Below are 14,498 nucleotides of genomic sequence, written 5' to 3' on the forward strand. Positions count from 1 at the left end.
CATGAGGTCCACGTGACACCTAACCCAACCTGACGAATACGCTCATAAAGACTAATGCTACATCGACGGATCTTTACAGGCGTTTTATGGGGTGGATTTGATTTGGTAAGATGTGATTGGATATGGGGGATGAGCTCCACCCAGGTGAAATTCAGGTGTGGAGAGAATTAGAGAAAGGGTCTGTTAAACTTCTATAACTAGCCCCATCGATGTAGTATTATTGCTTACGAATGGACTAGAAACGTCTTCACCAACCTCGAACTACCACAAGGCAGGAACTTGTGGGGGCTTAGGGCATCTCCAAGGCCTCAAAGCTCTTGCAAGCGTCCCGACCAGTTTGTCATCCAACATTGTCCTGCATCGATCCGATGAGCGGTTTGGATCACGTTTTTCCGGTAAACTGGAATCACACCTGAGGCGGTTTTGCAGAAGTCCAGACATCCGCCTGGCCAATCATTTGGCGAAAGACTTTATGGCTAGCATTTGGCGAAAGACTTTATGCTAATTGCGTTACATTTAGCGAAAGGTAGTGTGGAAGACGTTTGTGCATTCAGCGAAAGACGCTAACTATGCTTGATTAGGTGATCATTGCTAGATTAGATGGAGCTTAGTAGTGAGTAGCATTTGACGGGAACTAATAGCTTAGATCTTAAACAAATTATAAATCATGGTAATTATCTTTTTGACAAACATTTACGGTATATGAATGAATGCATGGCTCTCATATTTGTAAATGGATGGCGACCCGTGAAAGACCACTATTACAAATACCGTGGCCTTTTGCGGGTCGGCGATGCACAAACTCTGAGATGCTAGAATTCAGCCACCGCTTGGTCACAGTAGCTCTTGAGAGCACGACAGGTGCGATGATAAAGCTTGAGATTTGTTGGACATGCACGAGTACACACGTGGCGCGACCGCCAGGGCATGTGCAGTGTTCAGTCGGCCACAGTCTCTTGCATCCGTCCACATCTGTATGACATAAAAAAGCTACTACAACTTATTTCAGTTGCGGCGCCCATACACAATTTTGTTCTGAATTTCAGGGGGTTGAGATCGGATTGATCTTACAAACACACGAAGCTAGACCTACATATAATGGAAGGAAGCATTGTTCAGGCCACAAGCACAAATGGTGGCCGCCTACCTCGTCATCTACCTCGGCGTAGCTTTCACGTCGCTGCTCATCGTGCTTTCGGGCCGCAGGCGCTGGGCGGCGCGGGGTGATGGTTGCCACGACCTGCGCCTCCCGCCTGGGCCGTGGCAGCTGCCGGTGATCGGCAGCCTGCACCACCTCGTCCTGGCCGGGCAGCTCCCTCACCGCGCGATGCGCGACCTGGCGCGGCGCCACGGGCCGGCCGTGCTGCTCAGGCTCGGCGAGGTTCCCACGGTGGTGGTGTCCTCCCGGGAGGGGGCGCGCGAGGTGCTGAAGACCCACGACAAGGCGTTCGCGACGCGGCCCGTGAGCGCCACCATGCGCGTGCTCACCAGCGGCGGCCGGGACATCGTCTTCGCGCCCTACGGGGACTACTGGCGCCAGCTCCGGAAGATCGCCGTCGTGGAGCTCTTCACCGCGCGCCGCGTCCGCTCCTTCCGCGCCATCCGCGAGGAGGAGGTCGCCGCAGCGCTCCGCGGCGTCGCCGAGGCCGCGCGCCCCGTGGAGATGCGCGCGCTGCTGGCCGCGCGCGTGGCGGACAGCACGGTGCGCGCCGTGATTGGCGACCGGTGCAGGGAGCGCGACGCACTCCTCCGGGAGCTCGACCGCTCCATGCAGCTCGCGGCGGGGTTCAACCCGGCCGACCTGTGGCCTTCGTGGCGGCTCGCGGCGCGGCTCAGTGGCGCCAAGGAGTGCCACGACACCGTGCACGGCATCCTGGACGGCATCATCAAGGAGCACCTGGAGAGGATGGATGGCGGCGAGGACCTGCTTGACGTGCTGCTGAGAATCCAGAAGGAGGGTGCGCTCCAGTTTCCGCTCGACATGGACGCCATCAAATCCGTCATCATGGTAAGTATTTCTCTCTTGGCTCTTTGCATCAGTGCGTGCCTGCGTGGAGTAGTATCGTGGTCATGTGATGTTCTTGGTTTCTTCTGGACGAACTATCTATTTCAAAGTGTTTGAAGAGCAGTGATTCTTCGGCCCAAATATGAATCGTACAAGAAATTAACCGTGCACAGTTTTAGATCTAAAAGATTGGTGCGGATTGTTAACCTAAAAGATCTCATGTTTTGCGGATAGGACATATTAGGCGCAGGGAGTGAAACAGCAGCTACGACGCTCGAATGGGCCATCGCAGAGCTGGTCAACAACCCGAGGGCCATGCACAAGGCGACGGCCGAGGTGCGGCGAGCCTTTCATGCCCGCGGTACCGTGGCCGAGCAAGACCTAAGAGAGCTCACATACCTACGCCTGGTCATTTGGGAGACGTTGCGGCTGCACCCGCCCCTACCGTTGTTGTTTCGCGAGTGCCAGAAACCGTGCCAGGTGCTGGGGTACGACGTGCCGCGGGGCACCCAGGTGTTGGTCAATGCCTGGGCGCTGGGCCGAGACGAGCACTCCTGGCCCGACGCGCCCGAGGAGTTTTGGCCTGAGCGCTTCGAGGGAGAAGCAGCGTTGGACTTTGGGGGCGTCGACTTCGCGTTCCTACCTTTTGGCGCCGGTCGCAGGATGTGCCCTGGGATGGCATTCGGCCTCGCCAACGTAGAGCTCCCGCTCGCGAGCTTGCTCTTTCACTTCGATTGGCAGCGGCCAGGACTACGCTCGACGAAGCTCGACATGACCGAGGCATTTGGCCTCACCGCGAGGCGGAAGGACCAACTCTTGTTGCAGCCTGTCCTTCGGGTACCTCTTCTCGTAGTCTAGTCGATATAAATTGTAAGAATTGGATGTATATGTTGTATTCCCACGCTAGAAATAAACCGCAAAATTTCACAACATTAGATTTCATGGACAGAGAGCCAGTTTCAATAGACTTATGGAATGTCCCCGTTCGTGTGCATCCAACTGGAACTGAACCCGCAAGTTTACCAATTATGAGTTGGGCGCTTTAACCATTCAGCCATGGATGTCTAACAGGATCATCGTACATCATAAATAACCAACTTTCGTATAGAAAGACATATATATCTAGAAAAATGAAATCGGAAATATTCTAGGATGGAAAATATTCGAAGATGACTACAAAAACACCTCTATGGATCCTCAAATTGAAAGAGAGATTGCAATGAATGACACAACAAACCAATGCTTGTAAACGCAGAAGCAGTAGTACAAACATTCTACATATACGATAAAGACCTATACATATATGTATGACATGTGGTTGCCAACCAAGATGGAATTCAACATACAAAACAGTACTCCTTGCGTCGCAAATTATTTGTCTTAAATTTGTCTAGATACGGATGTACAAAGCAGTAAAAGAGATTAAAGTGTTGGGTTTAGTTCCATATTAGTTGTGGGGAGAGACATAACACGACTTATAAGGGCGGGGGTGTCCCCTCCTAACTGGCTATTCTTTTGGGGGGAGAGGGCCCAAGGCCTCTCATAAGTCGGTGTTGCTCTCCGGTAGGGCCTGGTGACGCATGTGGGTCAGAAACGCTGGTGATAGCGGACCTGGGATTGCGTAACAATTGGTATCAGTGCCCAGGTGCCCGGAATGAATCTCGATGAACTCACGGATGGTCGGTCATGACTGATGGGCTAGAAACGCTGGTATCAGTGCCCACGAGTATGTCGTTATATTATCATTGTGTGTATTATGACATGGTCGTAACTATGATAACTTACAGGGACGTGTGTCCTCGTGGTGGACATATATATCTACAAAAATGAAAAACGATCCACACGCGACGCATCCTCGTGGTGGACATGTGTCCTCGGGCTCCGTCGTTGCGACGGCGTTTGCTGCCGAGTCAGCGCGGAGCTTGAGAAGTAGTCCAGGAGCGGATGCAGATTATGGTCTACATCGACGATATCTGGAAGACGGAGCATGTTCTGGGCTCGTGGTTCGTGGATGATAGATATGGTTTCCTCCTTCGGTGTTTTAGTCGTGGTGGGGTGCCAGATCTGGAGTTCGATGGCGTGTCCGGTGTTTTGCCCCGGTCTGACTCGTTCAACGGCAAGGGCTTCACTTTTGGTGAGCCACCTTGGAGGTCCGCAAAGCTGCTTATCAGCGATGGGGCCGTGTCGAGCTCGGATGGGGAGGTGATTCGTCATTCTTTTCTTCGGTTGCTGCTGTGGTGGTGCCGGAGGCAGGTGACGGGCGTTGGCATCAAGCTCAGAGATGTTCTGCTATCTTTTCAGTTTTGTCATATCGATCTTTACGTGACTTGTATTTTGTTCTTTATAATATAAATAAGACACGTATTACCATGAAAAAAACCACACTGTCTAGCGATAAAAAATACCAAATGTGGTACAGAGCCGGACCAAAGAGTATCAAAATCAAACAGACTTGGTGAAAATAGAGAAAGAAACATTTGGGGAAATAAATTAAAGATGCGCTGCTACGCGTCCGCCGGCCGATGGACTAAAATTATCCGCCGCCTGAACAGCCGTTGGATCCCTGAGCTGTTAGTCGTCTGATCTAGTGTGTGTGTCCTGCATGCCCCCCTCCCCCTCATTATTGCCGCAACTTACGCGTTGTTGCAGAAACAAGACAACAAACTTGTCCGTGGACCCGATAGAGTTGCGCCCAGCGTACCACCGCCGCCAACCTGCCGCCAAAATCAGCCCGCCACCAGCGTGCAGGAGCTAAGTTGAACTCTCTGCAACACCGTTGCGCATCATATCACGCGTCAGATGCTTGGATCAGACGCAAAATCAAGCTCACCGAGGGGCCCTGCCTGGAGAATAGGCGCGGCCTCTACTCCAGCATGACGGCGATGAGCTCCCACGCCGGGCACTCCTTTGACAATTTCTACAACTGAAGCTATGTTTCTGAGACATGCGTCGTGTGGCAATGCTTGGCCTTGTATGCTCTAACATCATGCGTTCCTCCAACGCTTTCTGCAACCGGGGCTATGTTTCTGAAGCAAGACCCATGTTGCGGAAGAAAAATATCTTCGCTACCGAACCATTTTTTTTTTTGAAACAAGACCTCTGTTGCAAAAACTTTCTAAAACTAGACCCTGTTGCTAAAAAAAATTCACCACCAGATCGTGTTTATTTTTGAAACAAGATCTCTGTTGAAAAAAATTGGCTGCAGCGGACTTGTGACCAGCGTGGGCGCTCGATCAAGACTGATCCGGTGGCTACGCAGGTGGCGGACGCTGCGCATGCATCCGTCAGCTCAAGGATAGCTTTTTCCTAAATTAAACTCGTGCAACGGAACAATTCAGTAGTTTTGCAAAAAAAAGAAACAATTTTGTACACTAGTAAATTAAATCCATAGAACAGAACAGTTAAGAAAATCCGGGTTTGCAACGACTTGTACTTGGCGTCAAATTCGCCAACCTTTCCCCCGATCGAGAGACAGCGCTGGCCACCGACGCGAGGCTTTTCTCCTCTTCCTTCTTCTGGTGATTAGGGTTTGTCTCTGCCGGCCGCCGGCGCGCTCCCAGAGAGCCTCTCGGTTCCGCCGCCGCCACCGCTCATCCAAGGACCACTGGCCCGCTCCCAGAGAGCCTTTCCGCTCCGCCGACGCCACCCCTCACCCCAAGGACCACCGGCTACCTCGCTCCAGGTACTTGTGAATTTTTCTCTGTTTATTACTGTAGGAGTCCATCCGTTCCGAATTACTTGTCACACGTATGGATGTATCTAGACGTATTTTAGTTCTAGATACATCTATTTCAGAGACGAGTAATTCGGAACGGAGGGAGTACTTCCTATATATGGTCAGAGTGGATCAGTGGAATACATGTTTTGTGTGTATGCGTGTGTGTGCGCGCCTGTGCGGTATGTGAGCATGTGTACTTGTGTGTGTATGTCAGATTCTATGGCCTGATTGCGGGACGAGCAGCGCGAGGTGCTGCGCGCGCAGGAGGAGGTCAAGCGGATTCAGTCCGTGCCGCTCGTCATCGGCCAGTTCCTCGAGATGGTCGACGGCAGCAACGGCATCGTCGGCTCCACCACGGGGAGCAACTACTACGTGCGCATCCTCAGCACCATCGACCGCGAGCTGCTCAAGCCCTCCGCCTCCGTCGCGCTCCACCGCCACTTCAACGCGCTCGTCGACGTCCTCCCGCCCGAGGCCGACTCCAGCGTCTCGCTGCTCGCTGCTCGCCTCCTCCGAGAAGCCCCAACGTCCTCTACTCGGTCAGGATCCTTCTCTTTTCATCCCTTCCCTGCATATGGATGCTCTGCTCTGTCTTCACCTTTCCCTATCCTAGATAATCTGGATGCATTTGGTGAATTATTATTTGTTTCGTTAATCCGTGATCCTAAATTTGTTGACCACGCTAGGATTCAAACAAGCTGGTCGTATCTGTAGCCTGCTCTGGCAAATTTCTGACCCTTATGGAGGGAATTTCGGGATCAAATAACGCAGTTTTGGTTGATATGGTGTTGCTATTTCCAAATAAGTAGGAATTACTCCCTCCGTTTCAAAATAGATGACTCAACTTTATACTAACTTTAGTACAAAGTTGGGTCATCTATTTTGGAACGGAGGGAGCAGATGTTTTGCCAAATATCTCCCATCTGGCTGCAACTGCTGTAATAACCGCATCAATAGAGTTATGCTTTCTTTAGGAGAATAATACGAGATGCTCCATTTAGGTTGTACACATAAAGTTGTTCTCTACAATTTTTCCCTGAGCCCATATTGGAGTTACTGAATCTTAGAGCTTTGGGTATGTTTGGATTCATTGCCCAACTTGCTCTTCCAAGGGAGAAAGAACTAGCCCAAGTGATCAGTAGCTCAAGGTTTTTGGTTATGTTGCCTTGAAAGTGTAAAATGAGTTTGCATTTTCAGAAACATACAATATGGCTTCAAAATATTGTATAGTGTTTATCTGTTATTTTTTACCTCACCAGTGACCACTGGGGAGCCCAATTTTGCTCGCTTCAATGGGTTCATGTTTCTTTGCACAAGTGAGCAAAGTTATCAACATGGCCTAGGCGTCAGGCTAGGGGCAACCTAGTGCCTAGCATCGAGTCCGCCAAGCTCCTGCCTAGGAATTGCCCTGCAAGACCATGCAGCTGAGGTTGCCAAGCATTGGGCATTTTCTGTTCTGTTCCCGATGAAGGTTTTGACTTGCACCAAATACTAGTCTTCTGAAGTGGTTAGTTGGAGTTTTTTAGGCTGAATGGAACTCTGCTCCACAAATTCAAGCCCATTCATAGCAGCAGCAAGGCAATAGCAGAACGCCCGTGTAGGATATGAGTTTACTTGAAATTGCAGCTGACCTTTAAGCATCAGCATCCTTTAGTTTTTAGTGTTTCTCGCTAGGTTTCTCGTTTCATGGTCTTTGTCCAGTGGAGGCTTCCCTCTAGTTTTTATCAGATGCCCAGCCCCAGTACAAACTAGCCTCACCATACAAAGCCTTAAGGAAATATATGCTTAGTGCCTGCATACAACAGTGTTGAAAAGGAGTTAAACCATCAAATTTAGTAAGTAATACTTCAGCATATGTATGTCCATGCAATGATTTGATGTCTTATTTTCTTATAAGGTCGAACAAGATTTAACATCTGATTTAAATGTTTGCTGAGAATTGTGTGCATAACATGACTGGAACTTCTCATTTTATGGAGTTTGTATCTTTGTTACTCACTGCAGTTGTTTCACACAGTAAATAAAAAAAGCCAATAACAATTTGCTATGTTCTGATTATGTCCAGGACATTGGAGGATGTGGCATCCAAAAACAAGAAATTCGGGAGGCTGTTGAGCTGCCATTGACACACCATGAATTGTACAAGCAGATTGGTATTGATCCTCCAAGAGGGGTGCTGCTCTATGGTCCTCCAGGCACTGGCAAGACCATGCTTGCTAAAGCTGTGGCACATCACACTACTGCTGCTTTTATCAGAGTGGTTGGCTCAGAGTTTGTGCAGAAGTACTTGGGTGAGGTAAGATGCGGATAGTTGTAACATGGATTTGGTAACCTTGTTTATGTTATCACAAAAATTATTTCATGCATTAAGCTTTGACCATGTAATAGATTCCTAGTTTGTTATGTGTTCCTTAGATTTCCTTTATTATGCGCAAGATTCCCAGTTCGTTAAAAAATAGCGCTTGTTTTAACTGAAGCTGTACCTGTGAACATCTGACACAAGTTCCATTTTGTTTGTATTATTATGATGCATCTTATATGCAAAACATATTTAGTTACTGTATGCATTAATAAACTACTATGTGATGCATCCAAAAACATATTTAGCGTATTATTCGTGCTGTCAGTGAGACAATGTGATGCTTCTTAGTATTTCTGGTATCAAGTGGTTCATACATTCGTATTAGGGTTTACACAAGAATTTGCTACAATGTGAAGCTTTTCTTTGGTTGCTACTTATCAGGTTTTTTGTTGATGCATTGTATCCTTTATCTCATGTTAGGGCCCAAGGATGGTTCGGGATGTATTCCGCTTAGCTAAAGAGAATGGCCCGGCTATAATATTCATTGATGAGGTTGACGCCATAGCCACTGCTCGATTCGATGCTCAGACCGGGGCTGACCGAGAAGTTCAGCGAATTCTGATGGAGCTACTCAATCAAGTAGGTTTGCTCGAACTCAAGTTGTTTGCCACTTCCAATCCTAGAGAACAATGTATTTGGAACATGCATAAGATGTAAATGAAGAAAATAACTGTTGCCTTAGATTGTAAAGCTCAATCTCTTTAGTAACTGATTTTACAAAATGTATACATGCTCTTAGAATTGATATCTGTAGTTTTTTTAAGGATAGCACGTAACTTTCTGAAAAGGCTATTGTTAAGACTATTTGTGCAACTTTCTCATGCATTGAGGGTTCTGAGTATTTCTCATTGTGAATATGCAATGCAGATGGATGGATTTGATCAGACAGTAAATGTGAAGGTTATAATGGCGACCAATCGGGCAGATACTCTGGATCCTGCTCTGTTGCGTCCAGGAAGACTGGACAGGAAAATTGAGTTCCCTCTGCCGGACCGGAGGCAGAAGAGGCTTGTTTTCCAAGTAAGTTTCTTTGTAAATACTTCTGTCGTATGCACTTGCAGTCATTGTCTTTGTTTGGAAAGATGTTACTGATAGTCCTTGTTTGGAAAGTCTTTAAAAGAAATTGATAGTTCCTGCACTTGCAGTCATTATCTTTAGTACATGGCTCGAAACACTAATCTTTAAAAGAAATTAGTGCTTAACAAGGTTTGTACTGCTAAAATGGACTTGAGTGACGGGGTTGATTTGGAGGATTATGTCTCGAGACCGGATAAAATCAGTGCTGCTGATGTGAGTGCCATCTCATTATGCTGAAACAGTCTTTAGATCTTCGCTTGTACTACTGCAGCATAAGAAAATTTCATCTCCTCGGATTAGTTAGTTCATGATAAGAATTCCATAAATCCTCTAGTCTCGAAACTTATCGATTATATATAAGCTCCAAAGAGTAACATTGTGTCATTTCTTTTTCAGATGGCTGCAATTTGCCAGGAAGCCGGCATGCATGCTGTCCGCAAGAATCGGTATGTTATCCTCCCAAAGGACTTCGAGAAGGGTTACCGGACCAACGTCAAGAAGCCCGAAACAGACTTTGACTTGTACAAATGAGGCAACCAAGTGTTGAAAAGAGAATGCTTTGTTTTCAACCAAGTCCTCTGTATATGTGGTTCCAATCTTAGTTGGCGATGGTGTCTGTACTCTACTGATGCTTCTATGTTTACAAGAATTGGTTTGTTGTATCCGTTATTATATGCTACACCAGAAGGCTATGCAGTTTATCTCCCATGTGAGCATAGTTACAGCTTTACTATATACATCCAACTATTACAGTTTGTATATCAACTAGATTCTGGGAACAGGCACACGGAGAACAGGGCGCAATAGAAGCTTGTTCTTAAGCCGGGCGGTGAGGCCGAATGCTTCGGTCATGTCGAGCTCCGAGCCTGGCCCTGCCCACTCCCAGTCGGAGTGGAAGAGCAGGCTCGCGAGCGCGAGCTCAACGTTGGCAAGGCCGAACGCCATCCCAGGGCACATCCGCCGGCCAGCGCCAAATGGAAGGAACGCAAAGTCACCACCCCCAAAGTCCGACGCCGCTTGCCCCTCGAACCGTTCTGGCCGGAACTCCTCAGGCGCGTCGGGCCAGTAGCGCTCGTCGCGGCCCAATGCCCAGACGTTGACGATCACTTGCGTTCCACGTGGCACATCGTATCCCAACACCTGGCATGATTCCTGGCACTCGCGCGGGAGCAACAACGGCAGGGGTGTGTGTAGTCGCAACGTCTCTCGGATGACAAGGTGTAGATAGGTGAGCTCTGTTAGAGCATGCTCGGTCACGGTACCACGGGCATGGAAGGTTTGCCGCAACTCCGCCGTTGCCTTTTGCATGACCCTTGGGTTCTTGACCAGCTCCGCCATGGCCCACTCCAGCGTTGTAGCTGATGTCTCGCTGCCAGCGCCGAATACGTCCTATACACAAAATATGAGATTTTTTCAGGACGGCTAGAAACTGAGGGAAGCAAAATTAACCATTGCTAGACAGTACTTCCTCCGATCCAAAATAAGTGTTGCAGTTTTGAGCCAAGGTTAATTTAACTTTACTTTAAACTTATGACATTTGTTATGGACCGGAGGGAGTAACATTTTGATAAAACCGTACACGCTTTCAACCACTTTGAATAGGTAGTTTGTCAACAAAAAACGTCACATGATCACGATAGCACCTGCTGCTGCAAAGATAATCACGGAAGCCACCTGGACGAGAATACTTACGAAGATGACGGACTTGATGACGTCCATGTCGAGCGGAAACTGGAGCGCGCCTTCCTTCTGGATCCTCAGCAGCACGTAGAGCAGGTCCTCGTCGTGACCTCCGCCGCCGCTCATCCTCTCCAGGTGCTCCTGGACGACGCCGTCGAGGATGCCGTACACGGTGTCGCGGCACTCCCCGGCGCGGCGCACGGCGCTGCTGAGCCGCGCGGCGAGCCGCGACGAAGGCCACAGGTCGGCCGGGTTGAAGCCGGCCGCGAGCTGCATGGAGCGGTCGAGCGCCCGGAGGAACGCGTCGCGCTCCCGGCACCGGTCGCCCAGCACGGCGCGCACCGTGCTGTCCGCCACGAGGGCGGCCAGCAGCACGCGCATCTCCACGGGGCGCGCGGCCGCCGCGGCCTCGGCGACGCCGCGGAGCGCGGCGGCGACCTCCTCCTCGCGGATGGCGCGGAAGGAGAGGACGCGGCGCGCGGTGAGGAGCTCCGCGACGGCGATCTTCCGGAGCTGCCGCCAGTAGTCCCCGTAGGGCGCGAAGATGATGTCCCGGCCGCCGTTGGTGAGCACGCGCATGGTGGCGCTCAGCGGCCGCGTCGCGAACGCCGTGTCGTGGGTCCTCATCACCTCGCGCGCGCCCTTCCGGGACGACACCACCAGCGTGGGCACCTCGCCGAGCCGCAGCAGCATGGCCGGCCCGTGGCGCCGCGCCAGGTCGCGCATCGCGCGGTGAGGGAGCTGCCCGGCGAGGGCGAGGTGGTGCAGGCTCCCGATCACCGGCAGCTGCCACGGCCCCGGCGGCAGGCGCAGGCCGTCGGCGGCACCATCACCGCGCGCGCCCCAGCGCCTGCGGCCGGCGAGCACGACGAGGAGTGACACGAGAGCTACGCCGAGGTAGACGACGACGTAGGCGTCCTCCATTCGTGATCTGGGGTCCGAGCACGCCGAGGAGCCAGCGTTGCTTCTGGATTTAGTCATTTAAGTTACGTACCGAATTTCTCTTCGTGTGTTTCGTGTCTACGTGATGACAGTGATGTGGATAACGAAGTGCTTGGAACTACCGACAGAAAAAAAAACTACCAACAGATAATCCTGTCTCGACTGATTTGTGGAATTTTGTGCACCTCATGAACTGATGAAATTGAGCATTAACTTGTGCACTCCACAGACACACGTAGTTGATTCAAAGTTTTTTTGATAAGAATTTTGGAGGATTAAAAATCTTTGTAATTTTCTATATTTCGTTGTTTGATTCATATGATTGAATCCTATAGGAATTCTAATGAGAAATCCATTGCACTAGATTTCTAGAATATTCTTCATTCGCGCAAACAATTCTTCGTTTTCCCTGCTGCGCAATCAAATACGCTTTGGCGTAAACATGAATGACCAGGTCGTCCTCATGTAGAACGAAGAGAGACTCTTCATCCATGCATTGGCCGAAGGGATGTCTTCATTCTTGTGTTGGCCGAAGACAACTCTTCGGTCGCCTTTGGGGCGAAGATCAGCGGGTTTTGGTTCAAGAGGCGATTTTGTTGTGCAGTGGGCCGAAGACAGGATCTTCAGCAGCGTCCCGAACGAAGAGGATGTCTTCATTCACCACACGAACGAAGAGTCCAGGATTAGGATCTTGACCGTCTCCTTCCTCCCGATTGTGCTCATTCCTCTATCTCTCTCTTCTCTTCGCCATTTTCGCCGGTTCCAGCTCCTTTTAGTACCATCGACACTGCCAACCACCGGATTGTTGGAAATATGCCCTAGAGGCAATAATAAAATGGTTATTATTATATTTCCTTGTTCATGATAATTGTCTATTGTTCATGTTATAATTGTGTTATCCGGAAATCGTAATGCATGTCTGAATACATAGACCACAACATGTCCCTAGTGAGCCTCTAGTTGACTAGCTCGTTGATCAACAGATAGTCATGGTTTCCTGACTATGGACATTGGATGTCATTGATAACGGGATCACATCATTAGGAGAATGATGTGATGGACAAGACCCAATCCTAAGCATAGCACAAAGATTGTGTAGTTCGTTTGCTAGAGCTTTTCCAATGTCAAGTATCATTTCCTTAGACCATGAGATCGTGTAACTCCCGGATGCCGTAGGAGTGCTTTGGGTGTACCAAACGTCACAACGTAACTGGGTGACTATAGAGGTACACTACAGGTATCTCTGAAAGTGTCTGTTGGGTTGACACGGATCGTCACTGGGATTTGTCACTCCGTATGACGGAGAGGTATCTCTGGGCCCACTCGGTAATGCATCATCATAATGAGCTCAAAGTGACCAAGTGGTTGGTCACGGGATCATGCATTACGGTACGAGTAAAGTGACTTGCCGGTAACGAGATTGAACAAGGTATTGGGATACAGACGATCGAATCTCGGGCAAGTAACGTACCGATTGACAAAGGGAATTGTATACGGGATTGATTGAATCCTCGACATCGTGGTTCATCCGATGAGATCATCGTGGAACATGTGGGAGCCAACATGGGTATCCAGATCCCGTTGTTGGTTATTGACCGGAGAGTCGTCTTGGTCATGTCTGCATGTCTCCCGAACCCGTAGGGTCTACACACTTAAGGTTCGGTGACGCTAGGGTTGTAGAGATATTAGTATGCGGTAACCCGAAAGTTGTTCGGAGTCCCGGATGAGATCTTGGACGTCACGAGGAGTTCCGGAATGGTCCGGAGGTGAAGAATTGTATATAGGAAGTCCAGTTTCGGCCACCGGGAAAGTTTCGGGGGTCACCTGTATTGTACCGAGACCACCGGAAGGGTCCCGGGGGTCCACCGGGTGGGGCCACCTATCCCGGAGGGCCCCATGGGCTGAAGTGGGAGGGGAACCAGCCCCTGGTGGGCTGGTGCGCCCCCCCCCCTTGGGCCTCCCGGCGCCTAGGGTTGGAAGCCCTAGGGGTGGGGGCGCCCCCCACTTGCCTTGGGGGGGAAGCCACCCCTTGGCCGCCCCCCCCTTGGAGATCAGATCTCCTAGGGCCGGCGCCCCCCCCCAGGGGCCTATATATAGGAGGGGGAGGGAGGGCAGCCGCACCACAGCCCCTGGTGCCTCCCTCTCCCTCCCGTGACACATCTCCCTCCTCCCGTAGCGCTTGGCGAAGCCCTGTCGGAATCCCGCTACTTCCACCACCACGCCGTCGTGCTGCTGGATCTCCATCAACCTCTCCTTCCCCCTTGCTGGATCAAGAAGGAGGAGACGTCGCTGCTCCGTACGTGTGTTGAACGCGGAGGTGCCGTCCGTTCGGCGCTCGGTCATCGGTGATTTGGATCACGACGAGTACGACTCCATCAACCCCGTTCACTTGAACGCTTCCGCTCGCGATCTACAAGGGTATGTAGATGCACTCCTCTCCCTCGTTGCTAGATGACTCCATAGATTGATCTTGGTGATGCGTAGAAAATTTTAAATTTCTGCTCCGATTCCCAACAGTGGCATCATGAGCCAGGTCTATGTGTAGTTTCTATGCACGAGTAGAACACAAACTTGTTGTGGGCGTAGATGTTGTCAATTCTCTTGCCACTACTAGTCTTATCTTGTTTCGGCGGCATCGTGGGATGAATCGGCCCGGACCGACCTTACACGTACGCTTACGTGAGACAGGTTCCACCGACTGACATGCACTAGTT

At 50.3% G+C, this 14,498-nt stretch overlaps 2 protein-coding genes and 1 pseudogene across 4 annotated transcripts; 2 read left to right on the top strand and 1 right to left on the bottom strand.

The window, feature by feature from the left end:
* Positions 1-1,021: 1,021 nt before the first annotated feature.
* Positions 1,022-6,078, top strand: LOC123183081 (desmethyl-deoxy-podophyllotoxin synthase-like). 3 transcript variants are annotated; one of them, XR_006492422.1, is made up of 3 exons: positions 1,022-2,008; positions 3,793-5,687; positions 5,938-6,078. XR_006492422.1 is itself a non-coding variant. In XM_044595815.1 (2 exons), the coding sequence occupies exons 1-2, from the start codon at positions 1,133-1,135 to the stop codon at positions 2,861-2,863; spliced, it is 1,500 nt and encodes a 499-aa protein (XP_044451750.1). In that variant the 5' UTR covers positions 1,022-1,132; the 3' UTR covers positions 2,864-2,970. The 3 variants fall into 3 exon arrangements, 2 of the variants coding, with proteins under 2 accessions (XP_044451750.1, XP_044451751.1); XM_044595815.1 differs by lacking the exons at positions 3,793-5,687; positions 5,938-6,078 and adding an exon at positions 2,240-2,970; XM_044595816.1 differs by lacking the exons at positions 3,793-5,687; positions 5,938-6,078 and adding an exon at positions 2,250-2,531.
* On the top strand, positions 4,950-9,863 carry LOC123160921 (26S proteasome regulatory subunit 6B homolog; annotated as a pseudogene).
* LOC123183079 (dolabradiene monooxygenase) lies at positions 9,706-11,826 on the bottom strand. Its single transcript, XM_044595812.1, has 2 exons — positions 10,855-11,826; positions 9,706-10,551 (listed from the first exon to the last, which is right to left on the bottom strand). Exons 1-2 carry the CDS (start codon positions 11,821-11,823, stop codon positions 9,928-9,930), a joined length of 1,593 nt encoding a protein of 530 aa, XP_044451747.1. The 5' UTR covers positions 11,824-11,826; the 3' UTR covers positions 9,706-9,927.
* Positions 11,827-14,498: the final 2,672 nt, after the last annotated feature.

This window comes from Triticum aestivum, chromosome 1D (assembly GCF_018294505.1).
Source record: "Triticum aestivum cultivar Chinese Spring chromosome 1D, IWGSC CS RefSeq v2.1, whole genome shotgun sequence".
Lineage (NCBI taxonomy): Eukaryota > Viridiplantae > Streptophyta > Magnoliopsida > Poales > Poaceae > Triticum > Triticum aestivum.

Coding starts and splice junctions, on each gene's coding strand:
- LOC123183081 (XM_044595815.1), top strand. CDS start 1,133: ATGGTGGCCGCCTACCTCGTCATCTACCTCGGCGTAGCTTTCACGTCG. Junction 2,009..2,239: donor CCATCAAATCCGTCATCATG/GTAAGTATTTCT, acceptor TTTTGCGGATAG/GACATATTAGGCGCAGGGAG.
- LOC123183079 (XM_044595812.1), bottom strand. CDS start 11,823: ATGACTAAATCCAGAAGCAACGCTGGCTCCTCGGCGTGCTCGGACCCC. Junction 10,552..10,854: donor TCATCAAGTCCGTCATCTTC/GTAAGTATTCTC, acceptor TTTTGTGTATAG/GACGTATTCGGCGCTGGCAG.